This window comes from Symphalangus syndactylus, chromosome 8 (assembly GCF_028878055.3).
Source record: "Symphalangus syndactylus isolate Jambi chromosome 8, NHGRI_mSymSyn1-v2.1_pri, whole genome shotgun sequence".
NCBI classification, from domain to species: domain Eukaryota; kingdom Metazoa; phylum Chordata; class Mammalia; order Primates; family Hylobatidae; genus Symphalangus; species Symphalangus syndactylus.
The window spans coordinates 136,768,720-136,793,732 of record NC_072430.2 but is presented as its reverse complement, the minus strand read 5'-3'; the positions used below and the strand labels follow the sequence as shown (position 1 = coordinate 136,793,732).

At 41.6% G+C, this 25,013-nt stretch overlaps 1 protein-coding gene across 13 annotated transcripts in view; it reads right to left on the bottom strand.

Moving 5' to 3' along the window:
* Nucleotides 1-25,013, bottom strand: part of DIS3L2 (DIS3 like 3'-5' exoribonuclease 2) — a 374,814-nt gene that overhangs the window by 184,841 nt on the left and 164,960 nt on the right. For all 13 annotated transcript variants that reach the window (XM_063645277.1, XM_055290976.2, XM_063645284.1 and 10 more), the window contains 2 exons: nucleotides 11,726-11,826; nucleotides 5,643-5,890 (listed from right to left, as the gene is read on the bottom strand). In XM_063645277.1, the coding sequence (XP_063501347.1) occupies nucleotides 5,643-5,890; nucleotides 11,726-11,826 (349 nt within the window). The remainder of the gene's footprint in view (nucleotides 1-5,642; nucleotides 5,891-11,725; nucleotides 11,827-25,013) is intronic.

Here is a 25,013-nt window from a genome sequence, read left to right as displayed (position 1 = left end):
CAGGATCATTCTCCTCCATTCCTTTAACTTTTGCTCTGCCTTGACCAGGATTTTCTCAGTATTGAAGACATAGCTTTTTCCAAAGCTGATCCTTACAGGCCACCAGGTGGAGCCCAACAGTCACAAGAAAAGAGCCCCCTCCTCAGCCTGATTTGCTTTTTCCCTCCTAGCCGGTCAGGTCCATACCCCCAAAAAGAACATACAAACTCTATAGATTTGGTAATGTGAGTCCATAGCATTATATAACTTGGTTTCTCCCAAAGAGCTATCTTTAAAGAACATGCTCTCAAAAAGGTGAAAGGGAAAGATTGGATACAGTTATTTTTCAGTTTGCTAATCTTGGAGCCTATGCTTCAATGAAACAAACTAATTTCTTCTGTTTGTTTTTTCTATCAATCTAGTCATGGCTTAATTTTCCTACTAATTACAATTCAATGTATTTAATGTAATTTAATGACCACCTCTTTAATTCCTATCTACCCTATAAGAAACTGAGTATCTATTAAAACTGAATGGAATGTAAAAGTATTTGCTTCCATGGGTCAATAAATATTGCTGACTGGCTAACAACAACCATAAGGTGCAAAGCTAGGAGACAAAGGCGATACCAGAACAGACCTCCACCCGCTACTTCCCATCTCTACCACAGTCCTCTCAGGTCAGAATTTCCCTTCCTCTGCTTTCACCTCACTCCATCATCCACTCCAATGGAACCTGCTGTCCTTCACACTCATTAAAGCCAGCAGCACTGTGACCCATTCTCTGTTTCTCATTTCCACAGCCTCCCATTAAGCCTAGGCAATCCCGTGTTCAACCAAGAACTTCTCAGCCTGTACTGACCTATTCATTTTTCCTCCTCCTCCTCCACCCCTCAAAACCACCAGACTTTGCTTGATAAAATAATATAAATACGTCAATTTGCTCTAGGTCGGTTCATGTCATATATCTTCAGCTAGCCTTCAGTGTTGCCAAGAAACACTATTAAGTTCCTCACAGTAGCTGCTGTAAAACGTTTCCATTTTATTCAAGATTTACCCTTAAATATTCAAGAAGAAACCATGACAAATCTGGGAGAAAGTGGCCATGCTATCTCTATGCTCAAGACATCCTGGAAAGAGAAGCGGGAACTGTAAACTCTAGACTTAGGATACCAGATTTCCCAAAGGTCTGAGAAAATATAGGCATGAATTCCACTGCAAGAGTTTCTAAAGGGAAAGATGATTTAAGAGGTTGGGAAGCTCTTAAAACTGTAAATCTGATTAAGTAATTGCAGATCATTCCAGCGAAGAAGCCAATGTGGCTTTTTAATTATCCTGGACTAGAGTCTAGTACTAAATATTAAAGGTACTAAATATGTTGTGATGTATAACAAAAAACAGTGATCCCTAAAAGCTAGCAAGGGTTCACTTGGGTTTTGATAGCATTACAGAACTAAGACTCATAAAAACGTGGGAGATGTGATGTATAGAGAGGTGAACAAGGTTCAACCGAGATCTCTCATGACAATTCTAAGAACAAGATAGAAAATAACTTTATAACAACTGTAAGTCTCCAGTGTTGTAATACTCTTTGAGCTGCCCCTAAATGGTGGCCCCAAGGCAGCACTAGGGTGTCAGAGAAGCAATGCTTACAGCAAAGGGGAGGCCAAGCTCCATGTCCTACCTATCCTTCCAAAGCTACTAACATCATATATTCTATTAATGTGTGCATTCTATTCAATCTTTTTGTTAAATATCTGTGCCTTCTCGATTTGGCATTCTCCACCTGAGTTTTTATACTTGTTGTATGCCATTGTCAAGCATGGACTTTGAAGTCATAGAACCTTAGTTCTCATCATTTTCTGTTCCAAATTACTCCTTGTGTGCTTTCTAGCTTGATTTATGGTGCAACATCTTCCTAATCAACCTGGCTCAAGATGTTGGGGTCATCAATCCATTTCCATCTACTCATCTGACCAGCTAGCAAATGTTTACTAAGTGTCCTTGTCCTAAAGGAGCTCATGGCCAAGTAAAACAAACAAGCAATTGCAATCCAAATAGATGAGAGCTATAATAATAGTACTAATAGAAGCTATGGGAGCACCAGAAGGGAGGCCTGTGAGTCAAGGAACATTTTTTGAGTGGACAACTGAATTGAGTTTAAAAGTTGAGTATTTCACCAAGCAAACCCTAGAGAAAGGAGAAAGCCACTATTAGGAAAGGAAGTGTAATGTGCAGAAGTTTGGAACTATGAACATACACACTCAGCTTGGGAAATGGCAAGTTTGATTTCTGATAGTGAAGACCATAGAAGGAACTGAGATGGCTCCCAGTAAATTGTGGTTAAATGCCATCAGCATCCACCCACTCCCCCTAGTCAGAGCCCTGAAAGTTCATCCAAGATTCCATCCTTCTCCCTCATGCCCCATTTCTAATTAGTCATCACATCTGGGAGAATTTACCTTCTTAATCTCCCCTGAATCTTTTCATTTCTTTTGTTTCCTCCATTGCAACCCTTTATTTCAGGTTCTCCTATCTCATCTGTCTTACTGCAATAGTGTATTATGACCTCCTGCTGCTACGCATGTCCCTTCTCATCTATTCTTTACTCTCAGTCAGAGTGATCTTTTAGCAAAGAGGCCTCTGTCCTGTAAGAAATGATCCCCGATTTCCCCCTTCACCTACCTCCTCTAAATTCCCCCAAATTATTTTATTCTATGGAAGAACTTAGAACATTCTCTTTCGTACTATAGGTAGAACTCAAAGAGATAAGCCATTCAAGCCATCTGTTTCATCCACGCTCTTTCCCAGAGAGTCCCACAGCGCTCCAAATTGGGTGTGAGTCGTGGATGGGACTCTGGACCCCCACCTCCACTTGAAACTACTGATGAGGGAAAATACCTCCCTCAAGCTAGACCAGTAAGATTTTCCACCACAGAAATTCTGTATTATGATCTAGACTTTAGTATGTAACTGCCATAGGACTGGCAGTGCCATTTTGGGGCCATGTGTGCTGCTGTGCAGGTAGAAGATTACTGTGCAGAGAGAAGCAGAATAACACAGCTCACGTGCAAAAAGGGGTAAAGAAAAGATACTGTGTGGTGGCTGGGCTAGTCACAGGGATGAAAAGAGAAGCTATGGTTCCTTTGTTGCCTTGTTAGTTCTGATTTTCTCATGAGACCTCCTCCATTTCCTGCTCTGGTTTTTAAAAGAATCACCAGCTTCTTATATTAATCTCTACTTTTATTTAAGTTAGTTCAAGTGGGATTCCACTTCTTAGAATCAAATTATCCCTATGATTGAGATATATATATATATATATATATGCAAAAATCCTTTTGCATTAGACTATAAGTTCCTTAAATAATGAATCCATAGCTTGTTTACCATTGTATTTCTCAGATAATATAGCATAGTACTTTACACACAGTTGGATCGAAATCTGTCTGGTGAACTAAATGTAACTACAGAAGAGGTAAATGACTTTGAACCTGAATAATTAGAAACAATTACATAGGCAAAGGAAGTCCAATACTTTTAAGGAGAGAGGTATAGGAGTTGGGAAGAAATTCAGAAGGAAGCCACCTTAGCTAAACTTGATTTTTAGGGATAGTTTATGTGGAAGCTAACCATAACACTTTCACACCCACAGCAGGTATTACTGTCACACTCCTGGTCAAAGCCTAGCAAAGATAAGAGAGGAAACCTAGGCAGTCATAGCACAGCATGTTCTGATTAAGAAAAAGTGACCTCAGTTCTTAAAGATCAGTAACGGATAACCAGAACAAAATGGCAAGGCGACCACCAACATACTCAACAGCTGCAGCCCTCACCCCTCATACAACAGACGTCATTTGAGAAATTCATCAGGAAAACCTACCATGTTTTATTTCTTAAAATAAATTTTCTCTTCTTCACAAAGATTTTAAAAGGCATATTTCCATAAATGACAATTTTTATATCCTTATATTAAGAAGGTAGAGGAAAACCATGATCTTTCCATCTGAATATGATTATCTTCATTTTTTATTTTAAAAATTACATGATTAATATATGACTATCATTTTTAAATATTATTTCTTTAAATCCAGCAAATGTGCTTGAGGCTTCAAAGACCTGACTCCCTTTTTGTTGTATTTTACCTTCAAGAAAAGGGTTCCTCATGAAGTAATGGCTCAGCTATAAAAAAATAAAAATTAAAAAAGACCTATAAGGCCATGAAAGTAATAAGAGAAACTCATACTATGAAGATTTCCTGACTACACCCTTACAACTTGAAAACTAAGGAAGTAGTCCAATCAAGTACACACAATGGGATACGACAGAAAGGCTGATAAAAAACAAGGCTGGATTTCCTGGTTTGATGTGAAAGTCTTCCTCTTTTACTGCCAGAGTGTGGCTGCACAATCAACAGGACCAGGTGGCACAATCATTACTGGGCCTTTTGATTTGATGGTGAGAAACTGGCAAGCTTGTAAGAAGGACTATTTAGGGCCCAAGGGGTTGACATCACTTTTGGATAATGAGTTAGGCTTAAAAATGATGACATTGCAATCACACCACTTGAGAGGAAAAAAAGAAAGTACAACTGTTCCTAAGTAGTTATGAGATCATTTAAATCACACCAATCTTCACATAACTGAAAAAGTGGCACAGGGTAATGTTTCTTATATATGAAACACTCTTATATATGACACACACATTTGATTTGGCTTATTTTGCTAGGCATAAGAAGCTAAGTATAGAATAAACCTGATAAAAGCAGCACATTGTAGCCATCCATTCAATGCTGACTCTCCTAACCATAGGACATTCCCAGGAGGGTGTATCCTGTACAAGTTAGATGACCAACAAGCAAGTCATTAAACTAGACTAAAAGTAAATCAACAGGCTCTTTTCTAGATTGTATACCTTTATAGTCATTTCCTGTGAAGCATAAACCAGACATCATCTATAATAAACACTTAACAACATAGCTAAAACTTACTGCTTTTCTTTCAATATAAATACCAGTTCTAAGAAGAAAATAGGCATAGCATTTGGTCAAACAACTGGGTCCAGCAGTTTCTTCAGATGAAAATGAAGTCGCCATCCATGATGCTCCTGGACTATGTCATGTATATTTAAGTTAGATTGATTTCTGACAGCTTCCACAAAAACATGGTACCCTTTTCCTTCTTACAATAGGGTAGTTTTTAATGCCATAGGCAAAATCAATACCGAAAAAGAATGCCATTTAAATATACCTTCATGTTCATATTTTAAAGCAAAGGAGGCTGGGGTCTCCTGAAATGCCTAGACTTTGCATGGTGTAACACTAGCATCTACAAGGAGAGGACTGGTTGTTTGATGCAACGAATTATCTGTGGTACGCAAGTACAAATAGGACACATGACATAACTAAATAAGTAGAGGCTCAGAATGTTCATGTTTTACGCCAAAAAACAAAAACAAGAATGTGACTGCCTGGTAATTCAAGGAACATATAGGCAACCTGTTGAGGTGGCAGCTAAGAGTGACTTCTGAAGAATCAGGACCAAAATACACCAGAAACCACGCTTCAATAAAGAAATAATAATTAAAATACACCAAAAGTTTACCTAAAGACCACCTAAACTGAGTTCTGCCTGTGACCTGTGGTTTTTCCTACCAGAGATCACCTACCCCAGGGCAAAATTGCAGTCCTCCTTCCAGTCCACAATGCGGCAGATGAACAGTGTGTTGGCATAATCTTTAGGCCGTGCCACAAAGTCCTGGGGACAGTCCTTGAGAGGCACATAAATTCTAGGCACTCGGTGGTCTGAGGGAGAAAACAGGGCGTATTTCCTAAACAGTTCGCTGTTCTTATCAGCCAAGAGTTTGAGGAAGCCAGTTGCTGCTCGAGAATGTTTTTTCTCCAAGATGTAAACCACCTAAAAACACCAAAGATATGGTCAATGTTGTTTATCTGCAGAACTGAATTACACTTGGGAGAGGCCAGCAGGTTATAATTTGATCAACTAGCAGGAACCAGCAGTTTTTCTAGGTCAAAATAAGTGCCTCTCAGTGATGATCTGTGACTAAGTAATCTATATTTAAGTTGCAACAAGTATCTAGTAAGCATATATATCCAAGAAAAATTATGCAATACAAGGATGAATTAAATCAAAGCGCTTTTATTACCATGACCTGTGTCTTACAAAGACATGTGGGACTCCAGCAGGGAAGTATAGCTCCAGGTATTTGTTTCACATTATATTTTTCTCACATGCACAATACAAGTATCTCACAAACAACATGGTAGGTGCTTTTTGTAAAAGAAAAAGGGTTATTAGACATAAATTACTTCTTTTAATTATGTCTTGAATAGCTAAAGGAGAAATATTTGATCTTCCTTCTTTCCAAGATTAAACCCAAGCTCTAATTTGACTAGATGAAGATTGAGGCCACCACTCCACCACATACACATGCAATTTCCATCAAGAGAGAAGTATTCTCTGAGAAAGTGAGTCTTCTCCCTCACCACCCCCTCCTCAACGCATTCTTCCTGAAGTGCTTCCTTTCCCCACCGTAGCCAGTCTGCAGGCTCATCCCTTCCTCAGAGCTGCTTGCCGACATCCCACCAGACCCCTGAACAAAGATTCAGCCTGCAGTTGAGCTGGCTGCTGCTCTTCTCTATGTCCCTGACTCCATGTGGAATCTCAGCCCATCTGCAGGAAACCTCGAAACCAATCGAGTGCACCACACCTCTCCCCCAGTCATGCCCAGCTACTACTCCACAGGAAAGCACCTTAGGGCACCCGTCTTCTCATGCAAGCTCAGTCCCAAAACATGCTCTACTTTCTTCCTCTTAACTCTTCCTTCTTCCCTGAAAAACAGCTATTTTAAACAAACTGCTGTGCCCTCTTTCAAGAAGGCTGTGGGACCACCACCCCCCGCTCCCTTGCATGTAACTATCTGTCCTAAGGACTGCCTTCCCCAGCCCATTTAGGAAGAGGATGCTCCTTTTCCCACATACAGCCTCTGAAATGGGTGTCCGTGTTTTCCCATGCTGCACTGCCACGCCCAGACCTTTACTCTTCCAGCCTCATGTATGTATGTGCACCCTCTTCTGGTTGAGGTGGTCCCCCTCTTATTATCATCTCCTGGCCTCCTGGTTACTCTGTGAAACCTGGCTTACAGTCTGGCCCTCCCACGTCCATCCAGGTGAGTAACTTAGTCAACATCCTGTCCTCACCGTTCCCCTATCTCTTCAATGCCAGCAACCTTCACTTCTATTTGATTTCAGCAACTCGTCCTCACGGCCACACCTCAGCATCATCTGGAACTATTCCAATTCCAACACTTCTTCTGACGAATCCACCACACAGCTCGCTTGTTCTCCAGTGCTGCACTCCACAGGCTTTTTCACCACATCAAGACTTCTAGCACCTTTAATCCTTGCCTGTTCTCCAAGTCTGTTATCTACGTCTAAGCCTCAAATCCTTTCCTCCCTTCCCAGAGCCACCGTGTGTGTGTGTGTGTGTGTGTGTGTGTGTGTGTGTGTGTGTGTGTGTACACACACAATACCAATACCACACGTACATTTTTTTTTTTTTCTTGGAGACAGTCTTGCTCTGTCACCCAGGCTGAAGTGCAGTGGTGTGATCTTGGCTCACTGCAACCTCCGCCTCCCAGGTTCAAGCAAACCTCCTGCCTTAGCCTCCTGAGTTTCTGGGACCACAGGCGTGTGTCACCAGTCACCAAGCCTGGCTAATTTTTGTTTATTTAGTAGAGACAGGGTTTCACTATGTTGTCCAGGCTGGTCTCAAACTCCCGATCTTAAGAGATCTGCCCACCTTGGCCTCCCAAAGTGCTGGGATTATGGGTGTGAGCCACCGCATCCGGCCTCGAGCCACCATATCCTATCACCTCAAGTCCTCTTACCCAAGCTGTCAAATGCCTTATCTTCTGGTCCTTCCACTAACCCCACCCTAAAAACCCTCAGTCCTGGAACATTTCAGCCACCAGTATTCTCTAACCTTAAACGCAAGGTATAGAGTTGATCAGAAAAGAAATTACAATTGTACAGATGGACAGCATTATACATTGTTATACAACTTTTGCTAGAACCTCAAATTCTCTGAAGATATATTTTCACCTGTCCCCATTCTGCACAATCTCTCCTTTCCTCTTCACTCTCTTGATCCTCTCCTAGGGCTCCAGTTGTCTGAATGTTCAATCTTTTTGTTGTCCCACAACTCCCTGAGGCTCTGTTCAATTTTTTTCAGTCTATACTTTCTTTGTTCAGATTGGGTAAATTCTACTCATCTGTCCTCAAGTTCACTGATTCTCTGCTGTGTTGTCATTACTACTGAGCCTATCCAATAGTGTTTTTACTTCTGTTAGTGTACTTTTCAGGACTATGGTTCCCATTTGGTCCTTTTTATAATTTTTTTTTTTTTGAGACAGAGTCTTGCTCTGTTACCCAGGCTAGTATACAGTGGCATGATTTTGACTCACTGCAACCTCTGCCTCCTGGGTTCAAGCGATTCTCCTGTCTCAGCCTCCCCAGTAGCTAGGATTACAGGTACGTGCCACCACGCCCAGCTAATGTTTGCATTTTTTTAGTAGAGACAGGGTTTCGCCCTGTTGGCCAGGCTGGTCTTGAACTCCTGACCTCAGGTGATCCGCCCACCTTGGCCTCCCAAAGTGCTGGGATTACAGGTGTGAGCCACCGCGCCCAGCCTTTTTATAATTTCTAAATCTTCACTGAGATTTTCTATTTTCTCAAAGGTTTCAAGAAAGTTTTTAATTGCTTATTGAAGCACTTCTATGTTGGCTATTTTTAAATCATTGTTGGGTAAATGCAAGAGCTCAGTGTTGGCATCAGATGATTGACTTCTCATTCACGTTGTGATCTTCCTGGTTCTTGATATGACTGGTGGTTTCCAATTGTATCCTGGACCCTTTGGTTATCATGTTAAGACACTCTGGGTCTCATTTAAATCTTTTATTTTGGAAGGCAGTCATACACCCTGTTGAGGTTTAACATGCAGGTCCTGACCTACATTTGTGGGCTGTAGTTTCAACGACAATTTCCTTGGAAAACAGCCTTTGCTGTGCTATCTTGGTATGTTTGGTTTATATGGTATCACTGGGGCTCCCACTGGTCTCTACTGGTACTGCCTATGTGGGTGGCAAGAAATTCCCCAAGCCAGGCCACCTGGTCTAAGTACAGAATGGGGATCTCCAGCCTGCAAGGACAAAGATGCTTCCCATTTTGGGTTTCTTGTTGTGGCAGGATCTCCTTTACTGGTGCTACCTGGCTGCCCAGTGTTTCTGAGTGGGAGAGGGAAGTCTCTGGCCCACAAGGATAAAGAGGCTTCCTGGACCACACACCCAATATGACTAGATCTCCCTTGCTAATGCCACCCAGCTGCTTGGTGTCTCTGGGTGAAGAAGCAAAGTTCTCCTGCCTGTGAGAACATGGGGGCTTTCCATACTTGACTGCATGTTGTGGCCAGATCCCCTTTCCTGGTGTTTTCTGGGTAGATGTCCAGCGTCTCTGGATGTTCAGTGCCTCTGGGTAGACGAGAGTCTCAGTCCCACAGAAACAAAGAGGCTTTCTGGGCTGGGCCACTTCTAGAATCCTTCTTGTTGGAGCCACTCAGATACCTGATGTCTCCTGGTGGGAAAGAGAAGCTGCAGGTCCAGGGAGGACAGAAAGCCCTTCTCTTAACCACTTACAGTCATTAGGGCTCTTTACAGGTGCTGTGGATTGCCTGGTGTTGCTGGAGGGATTTCTGTTAGATCTGGGTGAGAATGAGTCTAGCTGGGCCACTCTCTATTGCTAGGTTGGCATTCAGAAACACTGGGCCTGGGCCACCTTCTGTTGTTGCTGTTGTTGCTGGGGGGTTGTGAGGTCCCTGCTGTTATGTTGTTTCTCTAGTACTGACGTAACTAGTTTGCCTTCCTCTTTTCACCTTTCAGAATTCTCCTTTGGTTGCCTCTTGTTTTTTCCCAGGGTTTACAGTTATCCTCAGTGGGAGGAGCAAGAAAAAATAGGTCTATGCCATCCTGTCTGAACTGGAAATTCTTGTTTCTTGTTTTAATTCTTGTTTTAATGTTTGACAGCACGGAAGTGTATAAAGTAGGCTGACATTACTACATTACTTGCAATTCATATAATGTTAATTGTCATGGAAATGACTCTACCATAGCATAAGTTTCGCAGGCAAGTGCTGTTTGCCTTGTAATTTTTGGTTGAATCCATTAAAAACATTATCCAAAAGAAAGGGAGATAGGGAGAAGGGACAAGGGAGAGGGAAAACATGTTTGGAGGGCAGTAGCAAATCACAGAACACAGGTTCCAGGGCTGCCTCTACTCAGCTCTGACTACAGTCATTTAGAAATTTGGCCCAGTGTTACCAAATGTTTTGTTTTGACAAGAGAAGCCAAAAGTCTAATTTTTAATGTGAACACCCCCACCCCTGCCCACCGACAACTTTTTTTTTTTTTTTTTTTTTTTTTTTTTTTTTTGCTGAAAGCCATGAAGTCAAAAATTTTAAATACTGCACAAGTCAAACAAAATAGGTCTGTGAGCCAGATCCATCCCCAGGCTTTCCATTCATTCTAATCTCCCACACTTAGCATGCTGCCTGGAGCACAGTTAGTACTCAAATACATAGAGTATAATTTAGAAATTCCTCATGTCAGTATGCAAGAGCAATACTCTATTAACCAACTTGCTGGGTAGAGTAAGCACACTGCATTCCCATATGAAACACACTGATGGATGCTTCTGAAACAAAGTCTTATGCCATTATGCCACTTTATACTTTGCCCTTCACCATTTCTGCCACTATGAGCTATCTGCACAGCTAGAAGTCAGCTGTGTTTGGTTGAGCATGTTGGCTCACACCTGTAATCCCAGCACTTTGGGAGGCCGAGGTGGGCAGATAATGAGGTCAGGAGTTCGAGACCAGCCTAGAGAAACCCCATTTCTACTAAAAATACAAAAAATTAGCCAGGCATGGTGGTACACGCCTGTAATCCCAGCTACTCGGGAGGCTGAGGCAGAAGAATCGCTTGAACCAGGGAGGCAGAGGTTGCAGAGAGCCAAGATCATGCCATTGCACTCCAGCCTGGGCAACAACAGTGAAACTCTGTTTCAAAAAAAAAAAAAAAAAAAAAAAAAGAAGAGGTCAGCGGTGTTTCATCCCACATCTAAAAATGACACTAGCTTATATAATTAAAGAATACAAGTGAATTGTGCAAAATGGTGAAATAGGAATATAAAAACAATTGTTTCTATAACTAAATTGAATACTTTGGAAAAACTAAAAAAGACATTAAAATTATTTTTAAATTAGGTATGGGCATGGTAACAAAAAAAAAATTGGAGCAAAAACTGTACAAATCTGAAGAGAGTCTATATCCATACTGCTTCTCCACTGTCTAAATTCTCACTCCATTCACTCCACCAAAACTGGAAGTGATAAATGCTGCATTACAAGTGTGGTTTAAGCAAGAAAGATAACACAGAACTCCAGTCAACATACCCACACTCAAAGAAAAGGCCTTGACCCCTTATCCAAAGGCAGGAAGATGGATTCGTATTTATATGTTTAAAGTTTTTTTTTTTTTAATTCACTTTTTACGATTCTCTGCTCTAACTGTTCTGATTAAATGACCAAGTACAGTCCTGACTGAATCACCCGAGATCTTCAACAAGCAGCTCAGGTGAAAGCCATTTGGACACATGGAGAAAATCTGTAGGCAATGACCTTTGCTGATCTTTGCAGGGATTTTTCCGGTAAACCTCTTGTATCTTGTGAAATGCAGGTGGTCTCATCTTTTGTAACCGGTGCATCACCATCCTCTCTTCCTACATTAAAAAGGCAAATAAAGAGAGAAGAGGAGTCATCAACTACACGCATATCAATTAGTGGGATTTTAAAATTCAATCTAGAAGGATGCTTGGATACCAGTTACCCCAAACTACTCACTTTACAGAAGAACCCCAAGCCCCCAGTGGACCTGTCACATACCAGTATTATACTCAGGCTGAGCACTCAGCCCTAGCAGACCTCATTTTATCTACTTAACATTATTCACATACTATCATAAATATCATACAAGTGGAGAGCATCAAACTATGTTGAATTAAACTAAATAGCCTGTGTGTCAAAATGCCAGAAAACTAGATGTTAAATGCTGCCCCAGCCCAAAATGAAGAATAGAGATAGGTTAATTTATTATGCACATCTGCTGAAATAAAACAAAATCATAATAAGTGTTAACTTTTAAAAGTACTTTGGTACCAGCCATAACAAACAAAATGGTGGAAAATAGATTATATTTATTAAATAAATAAATTTAAAAACCCAACCCTGATTTTCCTGGCTTTTTCTTAGTGACATTATATAAAGAATAAAGTACTTAAAGTCTTTTAATGTTTAATTTCCTTTCTTAAAAAACTTATAAAATGCACATTCACCCAAGAAACTGAAACCACATCTCCTGAGGAAAGAGGCAGTTAGGCTCTCTACCAGAAGTATTAAAAACACTCACGAACAAAAGCGGCAAATTACACACTTCTAAACATTTAAAATTTTGAATCTTTACTTGTTACATTAGATTTCCCCACAAAATATTCTTATCCAACTATGTTGGGGATTCTGGATTCTAGGGGTCACAACCAATTTACATGGGAGCCGCTCCAGAGAGCTAAGAGAAACTTGCACTTATCATCATTTAGATGTTGCCAAGGCCAAAATAAATAAATCAATCCTTTTCAGGACTGGCTGCCTTTTAGCAAAAACTCAGCTTAAAGCCAACTTTTACCATTCTGGGCGTACTCTGGAAACACTGACATGATCTGACCTACCGGGGTTTAAGAATGATCAACTGTTTGCTTTTCCATCTATGCTGAAATCTACCTACTGAAGTGCCCTCTGAATGCAGAATCCTCATTGTTTTCCAAAAAGTAAAAGCAAACACAAACTTTCCTATTGTAGATTGCCCTATCAGTGAAAGAGGACATCAGCAAGGTTCATCTTTTCTTTTAAACCCATAATTCAGGATTCCAAAATCACCAAATGCTTTTAGAACAACATTTTTTATAATTGTAGAGAGAAAAAAAACCACACAAGTTGTTGATCTGTTTGTTCCATAACATACCTCACCAATGTGCTCTGCAGAACAAAGTAACTGAGGAAAAAAATCAAAGTGTGGGCCGGGCGCGGTGGCTCAAGCCTGTAATCCCAGCACTTTGGGAGGCCGAGGCGGGCGGATCACGAGGTCAGGAGATCGAGACCATCCTGGCTAACACAGTGAAACCCCGTCTCTACTAAAAATACAAAAAATTAGCCGGGCGAGGTGGCGGGTGCCTGTAGTCCCAGCTACTCGGGAGGCTGAGGCTGAGGCAGAAGAATGGCGTGAACCCGGGGGGCGGAGCCTGCAGTGAGCCAAGATCGTGCCACTGCACTCCAGCCTGGGCGACAGCGAGACTCTGTCTCAAAAACAAAACAAAACAAAACAAAAAATCAAAGCGTGGAATTACCATGAATAAGTATCCTCTACTTAGATATTTGACAACTAGTTTGGTCTCAAATGCTAGCAATCAAGACATTGCAGTGAGAGGACTGGGTTTCCAAGGCAGCCTAAACCTGGGCAAACAGCTTTCTGTGATGATCACTGATGGCTCCATCTTCAAATGACTGTTACCTCAGATTCCATCCCAACAACAGCAAGTCGGCTGTTCAAAATGTTATACCAAATTACATCTTAAGAGAGAGGGCAAGCCATAGAAGTGTGCCCAATCATGATTTTCTATCAGACCTGAACATGTCCTTTTCAGGTTCTATATTCAGAAGGATATCCTGGCAGAAATGAGGCTTTGTTCAGACAAAGTTACATTCTAATAAATTAAACCAAGGTTTAAAGCCTTACAGGTGAGAATCATAGATAACAGTCAATGGATATAAAGAAACACAATGCCAGGTTGAAAAGGTGAATCACCTTAATACATTTCCAACAACCATGTCTTGCCACATTGAATAGTAAAGTTGTCGGCTGGTCTGGGGTGGCTCATGCCTGTAATCCCAGTGCTTTGGGAGGCCAAGGCAGAAGGATTACTAGAGCCTTGGAGTTCAAGACCAGCCTGGGCAACATGGCAAAACTCTGTCTCTACTAAAAATATAAAATTTAGTCGGGCATGGCAGTGCTCACCTATAGTCCCAGCTACTCAGGAGGCTGAGGTGGGAAGAACACCTGAGCCTGGGAATTCAAGGCTGCAGTGAGCCGAGATTGCACCACTGCACTCCAGCCTGGGCAAAAAAGCAAGAACCTGTCTCTCCAAAAAACAAACCAAAACAAAAATTAGCAAAGTTGTCAATTTAATGAGACTCTACTACATTATTTAATCACAAGATCACTTATTATTCATTTATTCCACGTGTATTTATTGAACACATTAACGCATTGAAGATCCAGTGTTAAATATTATCCCAGCCCTATAGACTAATGTGGGAATATTATATAAATAATCACTCAATAAATATAAAATTATAGGGTGGGCATGTTGGCTCATGCCTGTAATCCCAGCACTTCAGGAGGCTGAAGTGGGAGGATCACTTCAACCCAGGAGTTCAAGACCAGCCTGGGCAACATGGCAAAACCCTGTCTCTACAAAAAATACAAAAAAAAAAATCTGCCAGGTATGACGGTGTACACCTGTGGTCCCAGCTACCTGAGAGGTTCACGTGGGAGGATCACTTGAGCCCAGGAAGTGGAGGCTGCAGTGAGTCAGGATCGTGCCACCGCACTCCAGCCTTGGTGACGCAGTGAGACCCTGTCTCAAAAAAAATGAAAACCGTGATAAATGCTAAGAAGGAAAGAATAATCCCCAAAAGAAGGGGGAAAGGACATATGGTTTAGATTAGAGATCATGAAAGAATTTAAATTGAGACATGAGGACAGTGTATACAGGAGTGAAGAGGAGAATGAGAGACCCAGGATAGAAATGGCACACAGGAAAGGGCAAAGGCAGGAAGTTCTTCACACAATCAAGGACCAGAACAAAGACCATGAGGCATGGCTGGAGCACAGTGAACAAGAATGGGCATGGCTAGAGATGAGAATGAGAGGTAGATGGGTGCCAAGTCAGGTGTGGGCCTTGCAGAATATAAGAAGCCAGAATTTAAGTACAACGGCAAGATGGGTAAGGATTCTGTGGAAGAGAGCAACATTGCCCAGGGCAAGATAACAGCAGGCTAAGAGTGGGTGTAGGGAGACCAGTTAAAAGCTACTGCAATAGTCAAGGCATGAGAGGATGGAGCTGTGATGCAGGCATTGGAGATGGAATTAAGATATATTTTGGAGTTGAATAGTCTTGGTGATAATTACATATGAGAGCTTAAGGATTATCAGTTAAGAGAAGTCAAGGATTATTTCCAGCTTTCTGACACCCGCAATTAGGTTGACAGTGGCATCACTTATTGGCACAGGAAAGATGAGAAGAAGGGGTAAAGATCAGTAACTCTATTTCAGAGGTGGTTCTACTTGACAGGTCACATATGAGACTTTAAAGTGAAGAAACTGAGTAAGCAATTCAAAATGAAGGTCTGGAACTCAGAAGACAGACCTGGGCTGTTGCTTTACAAACAGTTTATATGCTGAGAAACTTTCCAGCCCAAGCTGGAGAGAGGATATTCAAATGCAAGTCCATGCAACCACTAAATCCATGCAACTCTTCCAGTGCACCACACTGCTATATGCAAAAGTAAGGGATAATGTTCTGTCACTGTTAATGAAGAAAATTCACTGAGGAAGTGAGGTGAGCCTTGAAGGATATATAGATATAGATGTTTCAAAGAGAAATAAGGAAGTTGAAGGCCACTCCAGACAAAGGCCAGAACTTGTGAAAGGCCTAGATCTGTGAGTGGATCTGCCATGGTAAAGGCCCAGTAAAAGATTTACTGTAGCTACTAACAGGTTGGGGACACAGTGCTGGCTAGGGAGGGACTAGAATAGGGGGGAAATAACGCTGGTAGAATGGCCCTGTGGGAGGGACTAGTTACTGCCCAATTATCCAGCCTCTTCTTTCCTAGTAAAAAGAACTCCAATTTTTAGCTGGGCATACTGCCACCTAGATAAGGCTGCATCCCTCAGCCATATCCCTGCATGTCTACATTTTAGGCAACAAGATTCTGGGGAAAGTGTGTTGTTAGTGACTTCCAGGAGTAACCTTACAGGGCAGAGGCCCAGCCTTCTCTCTCTTCTCAATCCTGCGGGCTGGAATGTGGATTTGATAGCTGGACCTTGATCACTCATCCTGGTCCTGGAGGCCACAGGTCAAGGGTGTTTTCTACTCTGCAGAGCAGTACAACAGAATGAGCTGAAGACTGCGGAGCTATCCTACAAGTCTTGGCCTGCCTGTCTCTGATCTTCTTCTACGTGAGATAGAAATTAACTTCTTTCTTGTTTAAGCCATTGATATTTTAGGATTTAATGCTATTCTCTACAGAATATACTTTCTAACATACAGGCCCAGACAATGAAACTGACAAGCTAGGACACTATCCTTATAAAAGCCAGGGCAATTCTCTTGAGAGTTATATGTCACACATGTATTTTAGGGCTATGAATTTGATGGCACCCTGGAATGAAGAGACAATGGTAGCAGAGATCTCAGAAAGCTGAGGTTAGAATCTAGGTGAGACACAATCAGAACCCAAATTAAGATAATGGCAGTGATTTAAGCCCAAAGCTGAGAAATCCAAGCTGGTTCAATCTCTGAGTGGAGGGCCACAGAAATTTACAATTTCCAAAGAGTTCAATGAAAAGAATGCAGTATGTATTTGTAAATGAAAATATGTCCCTTCTGGATCTCTCAAAACCAACTAGGAAAACTTATCTTATGGGCCCTCCTCTCTCCAGTGAAATGTAGAAATGAAAACACAAGTCCTCACAGGGGCAAGGTAACATACACTGTGAATAATCATTTGTGATGCTGCAAGCTTGCTGGGCATACGATCAGCGCTTATGATCATTCTAGGACCCCACATCTAGCTCCTGTCAAGGCAAGACTTGGGAGGGACAGTCTTCAGGAGCACCAATAAGCTCCTTTCTTCATAAAATCCCTAGGCCTAAGCAAATTTTACTCTGATATGGAGCTAATGAAAATGTATGATGCCAAAGAATTTTCACAGCATGCTCGCCTATATTACCTCTTTTAACTTACAACTTATACTATGGGTAAAATGGGTATTGTTATTCCAGCTTCACTGAGGAAAGAGTAGTGAAGAGGGGGAGCCAGTCAATGACAGCATGCAGGATGCTGGTGCTGACGGTGGTGACCTGTTCTCCACACTAGCAAGAACTGGGACACTATGAAAAGAGCCATGAAAACCTGTATCAAGATATTACTTAAATGGCATGGGACCTCCTGAAATGCTGGAGTCAACCCAGTGAGCATCCTGAATATTGATGGAGTATCAAGCTCTGTCCTCAGGAAGCTCCTATGTTGGAAGGGAGGCAAAAATGCAAATAAATTTTGAAAGTACATGATGTTCATGACTGCTGGCAAGCAGTGTGCCTAAGGGCAATGAGATGGGAGCCCCACAGTTTGACAGAGTGGCTAAACTCTTGAGTTGAGAATGGAAAGGCTGAGTAGGAAACAGCTAGGTGGATGGGACTAGGGAGCATTTTAGAAAGGGAGAAGAGAGTGTGCAAAGGCACACAAGCAAGAGTAAACTGAGTAGGAGGAAAGCCTTGTGTGTATAAACGAGGTGTAAGGACCAGACCATGAAAGGCCTCGTATGACATTCTGAAGAGTATCTACTTTATATTTTAGTGATGGAAAACCATTGCAAATTCTGAGAATAATATGATCAAATTATATTTAATGAGAAATGGTTAAATTATATTTAATGAGAAAAGGTTATCCTGGTCGGTCTAGTGCTCCTTTGAAGACAACCTTTTTTTCCTCCAGCTGCTTTTTTCTCTTTGCCTTTGGTTTTCAGTAGTTTCCTCCTGGTGTATCTAAATTTGGATTTTTTTAAAAAAATTAAGACTTGCAGTCACTGATCTGCTTAATGGTATCTCGCCTGCTATGGAAAATCTCAGCCATTGTCTTCAAATTTCACCTTTGCCCATTTTCTGTCTCATCTCCTTCTAAAACTCTAATTCAACTTATTTAAACCTTCTCACTCTGTTCTCTATGTCTCTTGCCTTCTCCTCTGCATTTTCTATTTGTCTCTCCATGCAATACTCTGGATAATTTTTTTCTTACTGTCTTCCAGTTTGTTAACTTTCTCTTCCACTTTATCCAATCTGCTGTTAAATCTATCCACTGACTTTTTCTCTTCAAAATATTTAATCTGAAACATACACTTTTCTTCACTAAGTTTTTAATTTCGTTAATTTAATGTTTATTTCTAGAAGGATTTTTTGGTTTCTTTTCCAATTTGCTATGTCATAATTCAGAGTTATCTTCAAAGTTATCTTTTATTTCTTTAAACAGGGGAAACAGACATTTTTTTAGACTGTGATGATTCTAGTATCTGATGATATTTTTGAAGGGCTACTTCTGTTGTTTGTGGTTTCTTATGGTTCTTGTCTTTGAAGTCTGATTTCAAACAGACATTTTTTAGACTGTGATGATTCTACTACCTGATGATGTTTTTGAAGAGCTGCTTCTGTTGTCTGTGGTTTCTTATGGTTCTTGTCTTTGAAGTATGATTTCCTTGGATGTCTGGTTATATTTATGTGCTAGTCACTGAATAATCTGAGGCCTAGGTTGAAGAAACCTTTCTTTTGAAAGAATTTCCACTTGATTTTGCCAGAAATCCAGAGGCACTACCAGTCCTTAAACCAATTCAAGACTTTAGATTCTTTGATTGACCCAGTCAGCTTGAACCTGGGCTGCATTTCCATGTGAGAGCTGCTGTTTCATGTCTACCCTGATGGTGTAGCCCTTTGGGGTTCCAGCTTCTTATAAAGAGTCTGGACCTTATTTCTGTCCCCAACAACTGGTGGTCAAATCTACAATGTCTTATCAATTCCAGTTTTAACCTGGTAATGCCCGTCAGTTCTTTAATGCTTTGAGATTTTTTTTTTAATCCAAATATTTTTAGCTGTTTCAGTGGGAGGGTGTATCTGCCTTTGGTTTTCAGTAGTTTCCTCCTGTTGTATCTAATAGCCCACCATAACGATTAACAGAAAGTCCCTAGGATTTGTATCTTAGAAATCTTTTTCAGGTGGCAGTGTAGAGCACAGATGGGGAGCAGTGATGGGGTAAGAATAGGGGAGGGGGACAGTGTAAGCACAAGCAAGGAGATGGTAAGGAAGCCATTACAATAGTACCTAATGTTCCATTAAGGCACCGTCGGATAAGGTACTATCTCATTAAGGCACAAGGATGGAGAGAAGTGGGTACTCACATTCATTTGTCTCAGCAACCCCATGAGGAAAGTATTATTATCCTAGGGTTTTTTTTTTTCTTTCAGAAACCCATTGCTTGTTAATATCCTGGGTTTTAACGAAAAGCAACCAGCAATTCAAAGAAGTAAAGTAACTTATCCCAGGGTTCATCCAAGGAGATGGTTAGTAGAGGGGCATCAGAACCCAATCTGACTCCAAGTCCAAGCTCTTCCCACCAAGGCACGATGGGATCTGGAAGAAAGATGGGTGCATGTGGGTAGGTTCCAATTAAGGTGGGAGGGTTGTGGAAAATTTTATAATTCAGTTATAGACAGTGATGGGTTTTAAATTTTAGAAGCTACCTAATGATAAACAGCTCTCCTTATATATAATTTCACTGCTTCCATCCGTAGGCATGACAGATAGCATGAGCTTTGGAGTCACAAGATCTAAATTCAAACCTAGATCCTATGAGCTTGAGCTATGTGGCTCCGAACAAATAAATTACTCTTTGTCTCTGAATTTCCTCCTTTGCACACCGGAAATAGTTTATATGAGTTATGTTTACATGTAGTGCCCTGGCACAAGTACATATTTAAAAAATTGTTAGATACTATTAATGTTTTTGTTGTTGTTGTTGTCTCTTGGAGTGAGTTTTGTTTTTTTTGTTTTCTGTTTTTGAGACGCAGTCTTGCTCTGTCGCCCAGGCTGGAGTGCAAGGGTGCAGTCTCAGCTCACTGCAAATTCTGCCTCCCAGGTTCAAGTGATTCTCCTGCCTCAGCTTCCCAAATAGCTGGGATTACAGGCACCTGCCACCACGCCTAGCTAATTTTTGTATTCTTTAGTAGAGACAGGGTTTCACCATGTTGGTCAGGCTGGTCTTGAACTCCTGACCTTAGGTGATCCACCCACCTCGGCCTTCCAAAATGCTGGGATTACAGGCGTGAGCCACCGTGCCTGGCCTGTAGCAAGTTATGAGTGAACCCAACCCTGTTATTTTGGACACAACTGGCAGGACAGGACTGGTATACAGGACAATGGCAGCATTATAAAATAGGTCACATTTCCTTGTCTGTAAAATGTAACTTACCCTAAGGAGTTAATGGGAGGATTAAATGAAATTAATGTCTGTTAAAGTGCCACAGGGGCTAAAACACAGTAAGCACTCAGTAATTGTTATATATATAAATTGCTGATATTTTTCTGTGTGCCTGGTGTATGCTGTGCAGAGTAAGGAGGAACAAGAGAAGGTACTACATAGATAGGCAGAGGCCAGGTAAACATTACGGAGTTTGGATTATCACAAAGACAATGGGGAGCTATAGGAGAATGGTGGCAAAAGGCTGACATGATTAAAGTATTGAGAAGCTTAGACAGGTTTCTGAACAGGGAACAGATTCAGAAAAAGTGAGACTGGAGGCAGGAGGCCAGTTAATAGGTTACTGCACTAAATCAGACTAGTGGCCAAGGGAATGGAAGGTCCTGGCTAGAGAGGTATGTAGAAGGCAAAACTGGCAAAATTATAATATTTAGATGCTAGTGGGGAAGTGGGGAGGTATATGGGGTAGAGTAGGGTGTGGGAAAGACTACCTGATTTCCTTATAACAGACCTTCCTTACCAGCAGCATAGGCATGACCTGTGAGCTCTTGGAAATCCAAAATAAAAGGCACCGTCCATGACATACAGACTCGGAGCCTCTGGGGGTGGGGGCCAGTACTCTGTAGCTTCATGAGCCTTCCAGGTGATTCCAGTGCACACTAAGGCGTGTGAGCCACCACTATAGATTGATGAGGAGCCATCACAGGAAGAGTATCTCAGTGCAACCAAGAAAGGATATAAATTCAGTCAGTTTTTAGTTTAAGGTGTCAGATATTAGATCTGGCACTTCAAAGAAAGGTCTGGGCTGGAAATAGAAATGAGAGAGTCACCTGTGTACAGACAGCAAATGAATGAGTAGACTCTTTCCCTGGGAGATTGTTCAGAATTAGAGGGGAAGAGAACCTAGGACAGAATAGTGGAGAACAAGAACATTTAAGAAAAGCAAAAGTAGAAAAGTTTGCAAAGGAAACTGAGGTGTGGTCAGAGGTAGGAGAAAAATCAGGCTAATATGGAATCAGAGAAGACAAAGAAGAAAGTATTTCAATAGGGAAAGTGTAGTCAGCAGTGTGGCCTTAGTGACAAGGTCACAGGTGGCCCTAGTGAGACTAATCTGAATGAAGGAAAAGTGAAGTCAGAATGCTGTGCCTGGGAAATTGAGTGGGAGGCAGACTGTGGGAATGAGGGTGTGGAAGAAGCTCAGGAAGTCTGGCTGTGAAGGATTGGAATAATACAGGGTGGAAGTTGTAGGGGGAGGACAGAAATCATGACATGGCTTTTAATTTTTATTTTTTTAAGATAAGGGAGGCCTGGACATGGTTAATTGCTGATGGGAAGGAACCAGTAAAGAAGGCGTGGTTGAAGTGGGCACAATTAGGAAAGGGAGGGGTCCCTGGACAGGAAGGGATGTGATGCAGAACCCAGGGGAAGGGTTAACTCCGGCAGAAGGACAGAGAAATGCCAACTTCATTGTATCGAAATAAATGCAGGAGGGGAGGAGATTAGACATAAGCCATTTGTAAATCTGGTGGCTGTAAGCTGCAGGGGATCACAAAGGGGTCAGCTTTTGTTTCCTCTGAAACATCAAAGCCAAACACATCTGCTGAAAGTGCTACGGAAGGTAGAGAAGACCCACTATGTATAGAGCTCTGTGTTCCACAATGCCAGGGGAGACCTGAAAGCGAATGACATCCCAAAACAATGGCCTTGAATATGCCAGGCACTGTGCTCAATGCATTCAAACTAACCATCGGTAGCTTGTCATTGAGCCCGTCACCTGCACTTGGCACTGTATTAGGTGATTTACACACATACCACATTTAGTATTCTCCAACAGTCCCACGTGGTAGGCAGGGATTATCATGCTGGTTTTAGAGATAAGGGAACTTATCTCTAAAGGCTCACACATATCAAATAACATGCTTGCCCATGGTGACCAGCTTGGAAGTGGCTGGGGCAGGATTCGAACCTAAATCTCATGGATGCCAGCACCTCATCCTCTTTCCACGCTGCCACACTACCTTCAGAATCCAAACAGCATCGATGGGAGTGAAAATGGAAAAGAAAACATGATTCCTAAGAGATATGCCTAAGTGACAGATACTGCAAGAGTCAATCAACTTTATTTTGAACACATTTCAAATTTGGGGTCACAATGCAACATAAGCATAATGAGGTCCTCTGTCCAAGCCGGGGATATGGTTCTACATCTTACGGTAGAGGCTGGGTATATTAATTCTATGATAACATCATCTGAGAGTATAAACTGGGCAGAGACTGAGGGAAAAAAAGCCTTAACATATTAGAGCGTAAGATGAATAAAGGAATGAAAAGGAAGCTGATACCCAAGGAATAAGAGAGGAAAAACATCCTTTCACTACCCAATTTCCCTTCATTGTTCTAATTTACAGATTGGTAAGAGATTAAGAAAGGTGGTTCACATTTTGGTAAGATTTGGTCGCCCTCCTCTTTAAGCTGGCCATGCAGTGGCTTCAGATTCCTGAGTTGGACCTGAGCCTTGGATACTGTGGCTTTCAGGCCCAAACTGGAGTCCCTCACAGGGTCTTCTCAAATGGGGCTTTGCACTGATTCCCATTCCCAGCTACTAACTGTATTAATTACATCTTCAACACTCTTCTGCTTTTCCCTGAGCACTCTCTGCTCCAAATCTTTCTCTTGCCCAGGAGAAATCACTTTTAAATTTCTCTACTGAAGTTTTAATTGACTTTTAGTCTGTTGGCTCCCCAAAGACCCTAAATGTAGGTACATACACGTGTATGCTTCCATCTCTAGCTGGCTTTAACTTACTAATTCTGCATCTTACTCAACAGATGAATGATTCCTCCAAGTTTAAGTAGACTTCCATCTGAATTTTTCTGAAAGAGGCCAAGCTTCATATCTTACTGTGATGCGATCATGTCAACACTAGAAATATGGTGTTTACTAAAGTCCAACGGGTGTTTCTTCACCTGTCTTCTAAGGACTAGCTAGCTACCCATTAAAACTGCAAAAAATAAAAAAGGTGTTAAGCCAACAACAACAGAGAGGCAGAGCGAGTTAGCCTCAAAGCATGGGAAGCTAGACTAGATGAGTCAAATTGGGTCTGCAAGCCCACATATATGAAATACATATCATATCTCTCTTATGTTCCAAGCCTCTTAAAGCGCATTCAATATTTCACTCTCTTGAACATCTCCAGCAGAAATAATGATATCCAGCCTACTGCTCGACAAAAGGGAAATAATTAAAATGCTACTTCCCCAAGAGCCAGTCCTCTTTTTCAAATCATTTGGCGTGACCTGAAAACAGCAGGACTACCAAGTGAATTAAGGGAAAAGGAGCTAGATAGATTAAAGGAGAATAAATTCATTTTTACAGATAGCATTGTTTCTGAGATCCATGAAGGCCCCTAGGAAACACAACAATGCACCACTCAGAAACAGCTAATGTTTGATGCATCTTTGATGGAAAACTGCTTCTCTTTTACAAGGTAACAAGCTTCAGCTCTAAGCGCAAATCAGGCTAACATGGATCACTCCAGCCAGGTTATATAGACATGAATGAGTCGCTGCTTTTGATGCCAAATTGGCGAATCTGAAGGTTTTATAATGGATGCTATATGGCTATTGTGGAGAAAAATACTCAGGAATTAAACAAGACAGCAACTAGTTTGGTCCTTCTTTAGTTTCAAAGGATGGAAAGAAGGAGCGCCTTCTGCACAACAGTTGCTAAATACAAGACTGTTGTGGGGTTGCAAGTGGATGATTAAAGATGAGCAAAAACAGTTACATGAGAAAAAAATTTGTAAGTCAACTGTAAAAACACCAGCCATGAATTGTAAACTGGAAAAAATACGCTGTTATAAAGAAGACTCACAAAAGGAAAAGATCACACATTTGGTTTGAAGAAATAAGTAAAGGCTGATAGAGGAACCATCTGTGACAAGCAGACTCTACTATGGTCCCCAATAATCCCCCACCCTCCTGGTCTTCATGCCCTGTATGATCACCCCCACCTGAGTGTGGGCAGGACCTGGGACTTGCTTCTAACCAACAGAATATTGCAGAGATGATGGCCTGTCACTTCCATGATTAGCTTCCATAAGACCATGACTTCCATCTTGCCAGCTGACTCTGGATCTGATAAAGCACGCGGCCACATAGAGAGGCCCATGGAGCAGGCAGCTGAGGTAGCAAGGAGCTGAGGTCATCAGTCCAAGAGCCCACAAGGAACTGAATCTGGCCAATAATCACAAAAGCCTGGAAGCAGATCTTTCCCCAGTCTGCCTTCAGAAAACCGACACCTTGACTATAGCCTTGTGAGGAACTCTGAAGCAGAGGACCCAGAAGGGCCCTATCCAGATTCCTGACCTAGGGAAACTGTGAGATAATAAATGTGTTGTTTGAAGCCACTAAGTTTGTGGCTATTTGTTACACAGTGAGAGATACCTAATACACATCTAAAATGACAGTTGACATTTGAAGAATGGGAGGCCTTTTCACAGGAAATGGGGAACTAGGTGGCATTCATGTCAGAAAAGATAAAGCACAGAC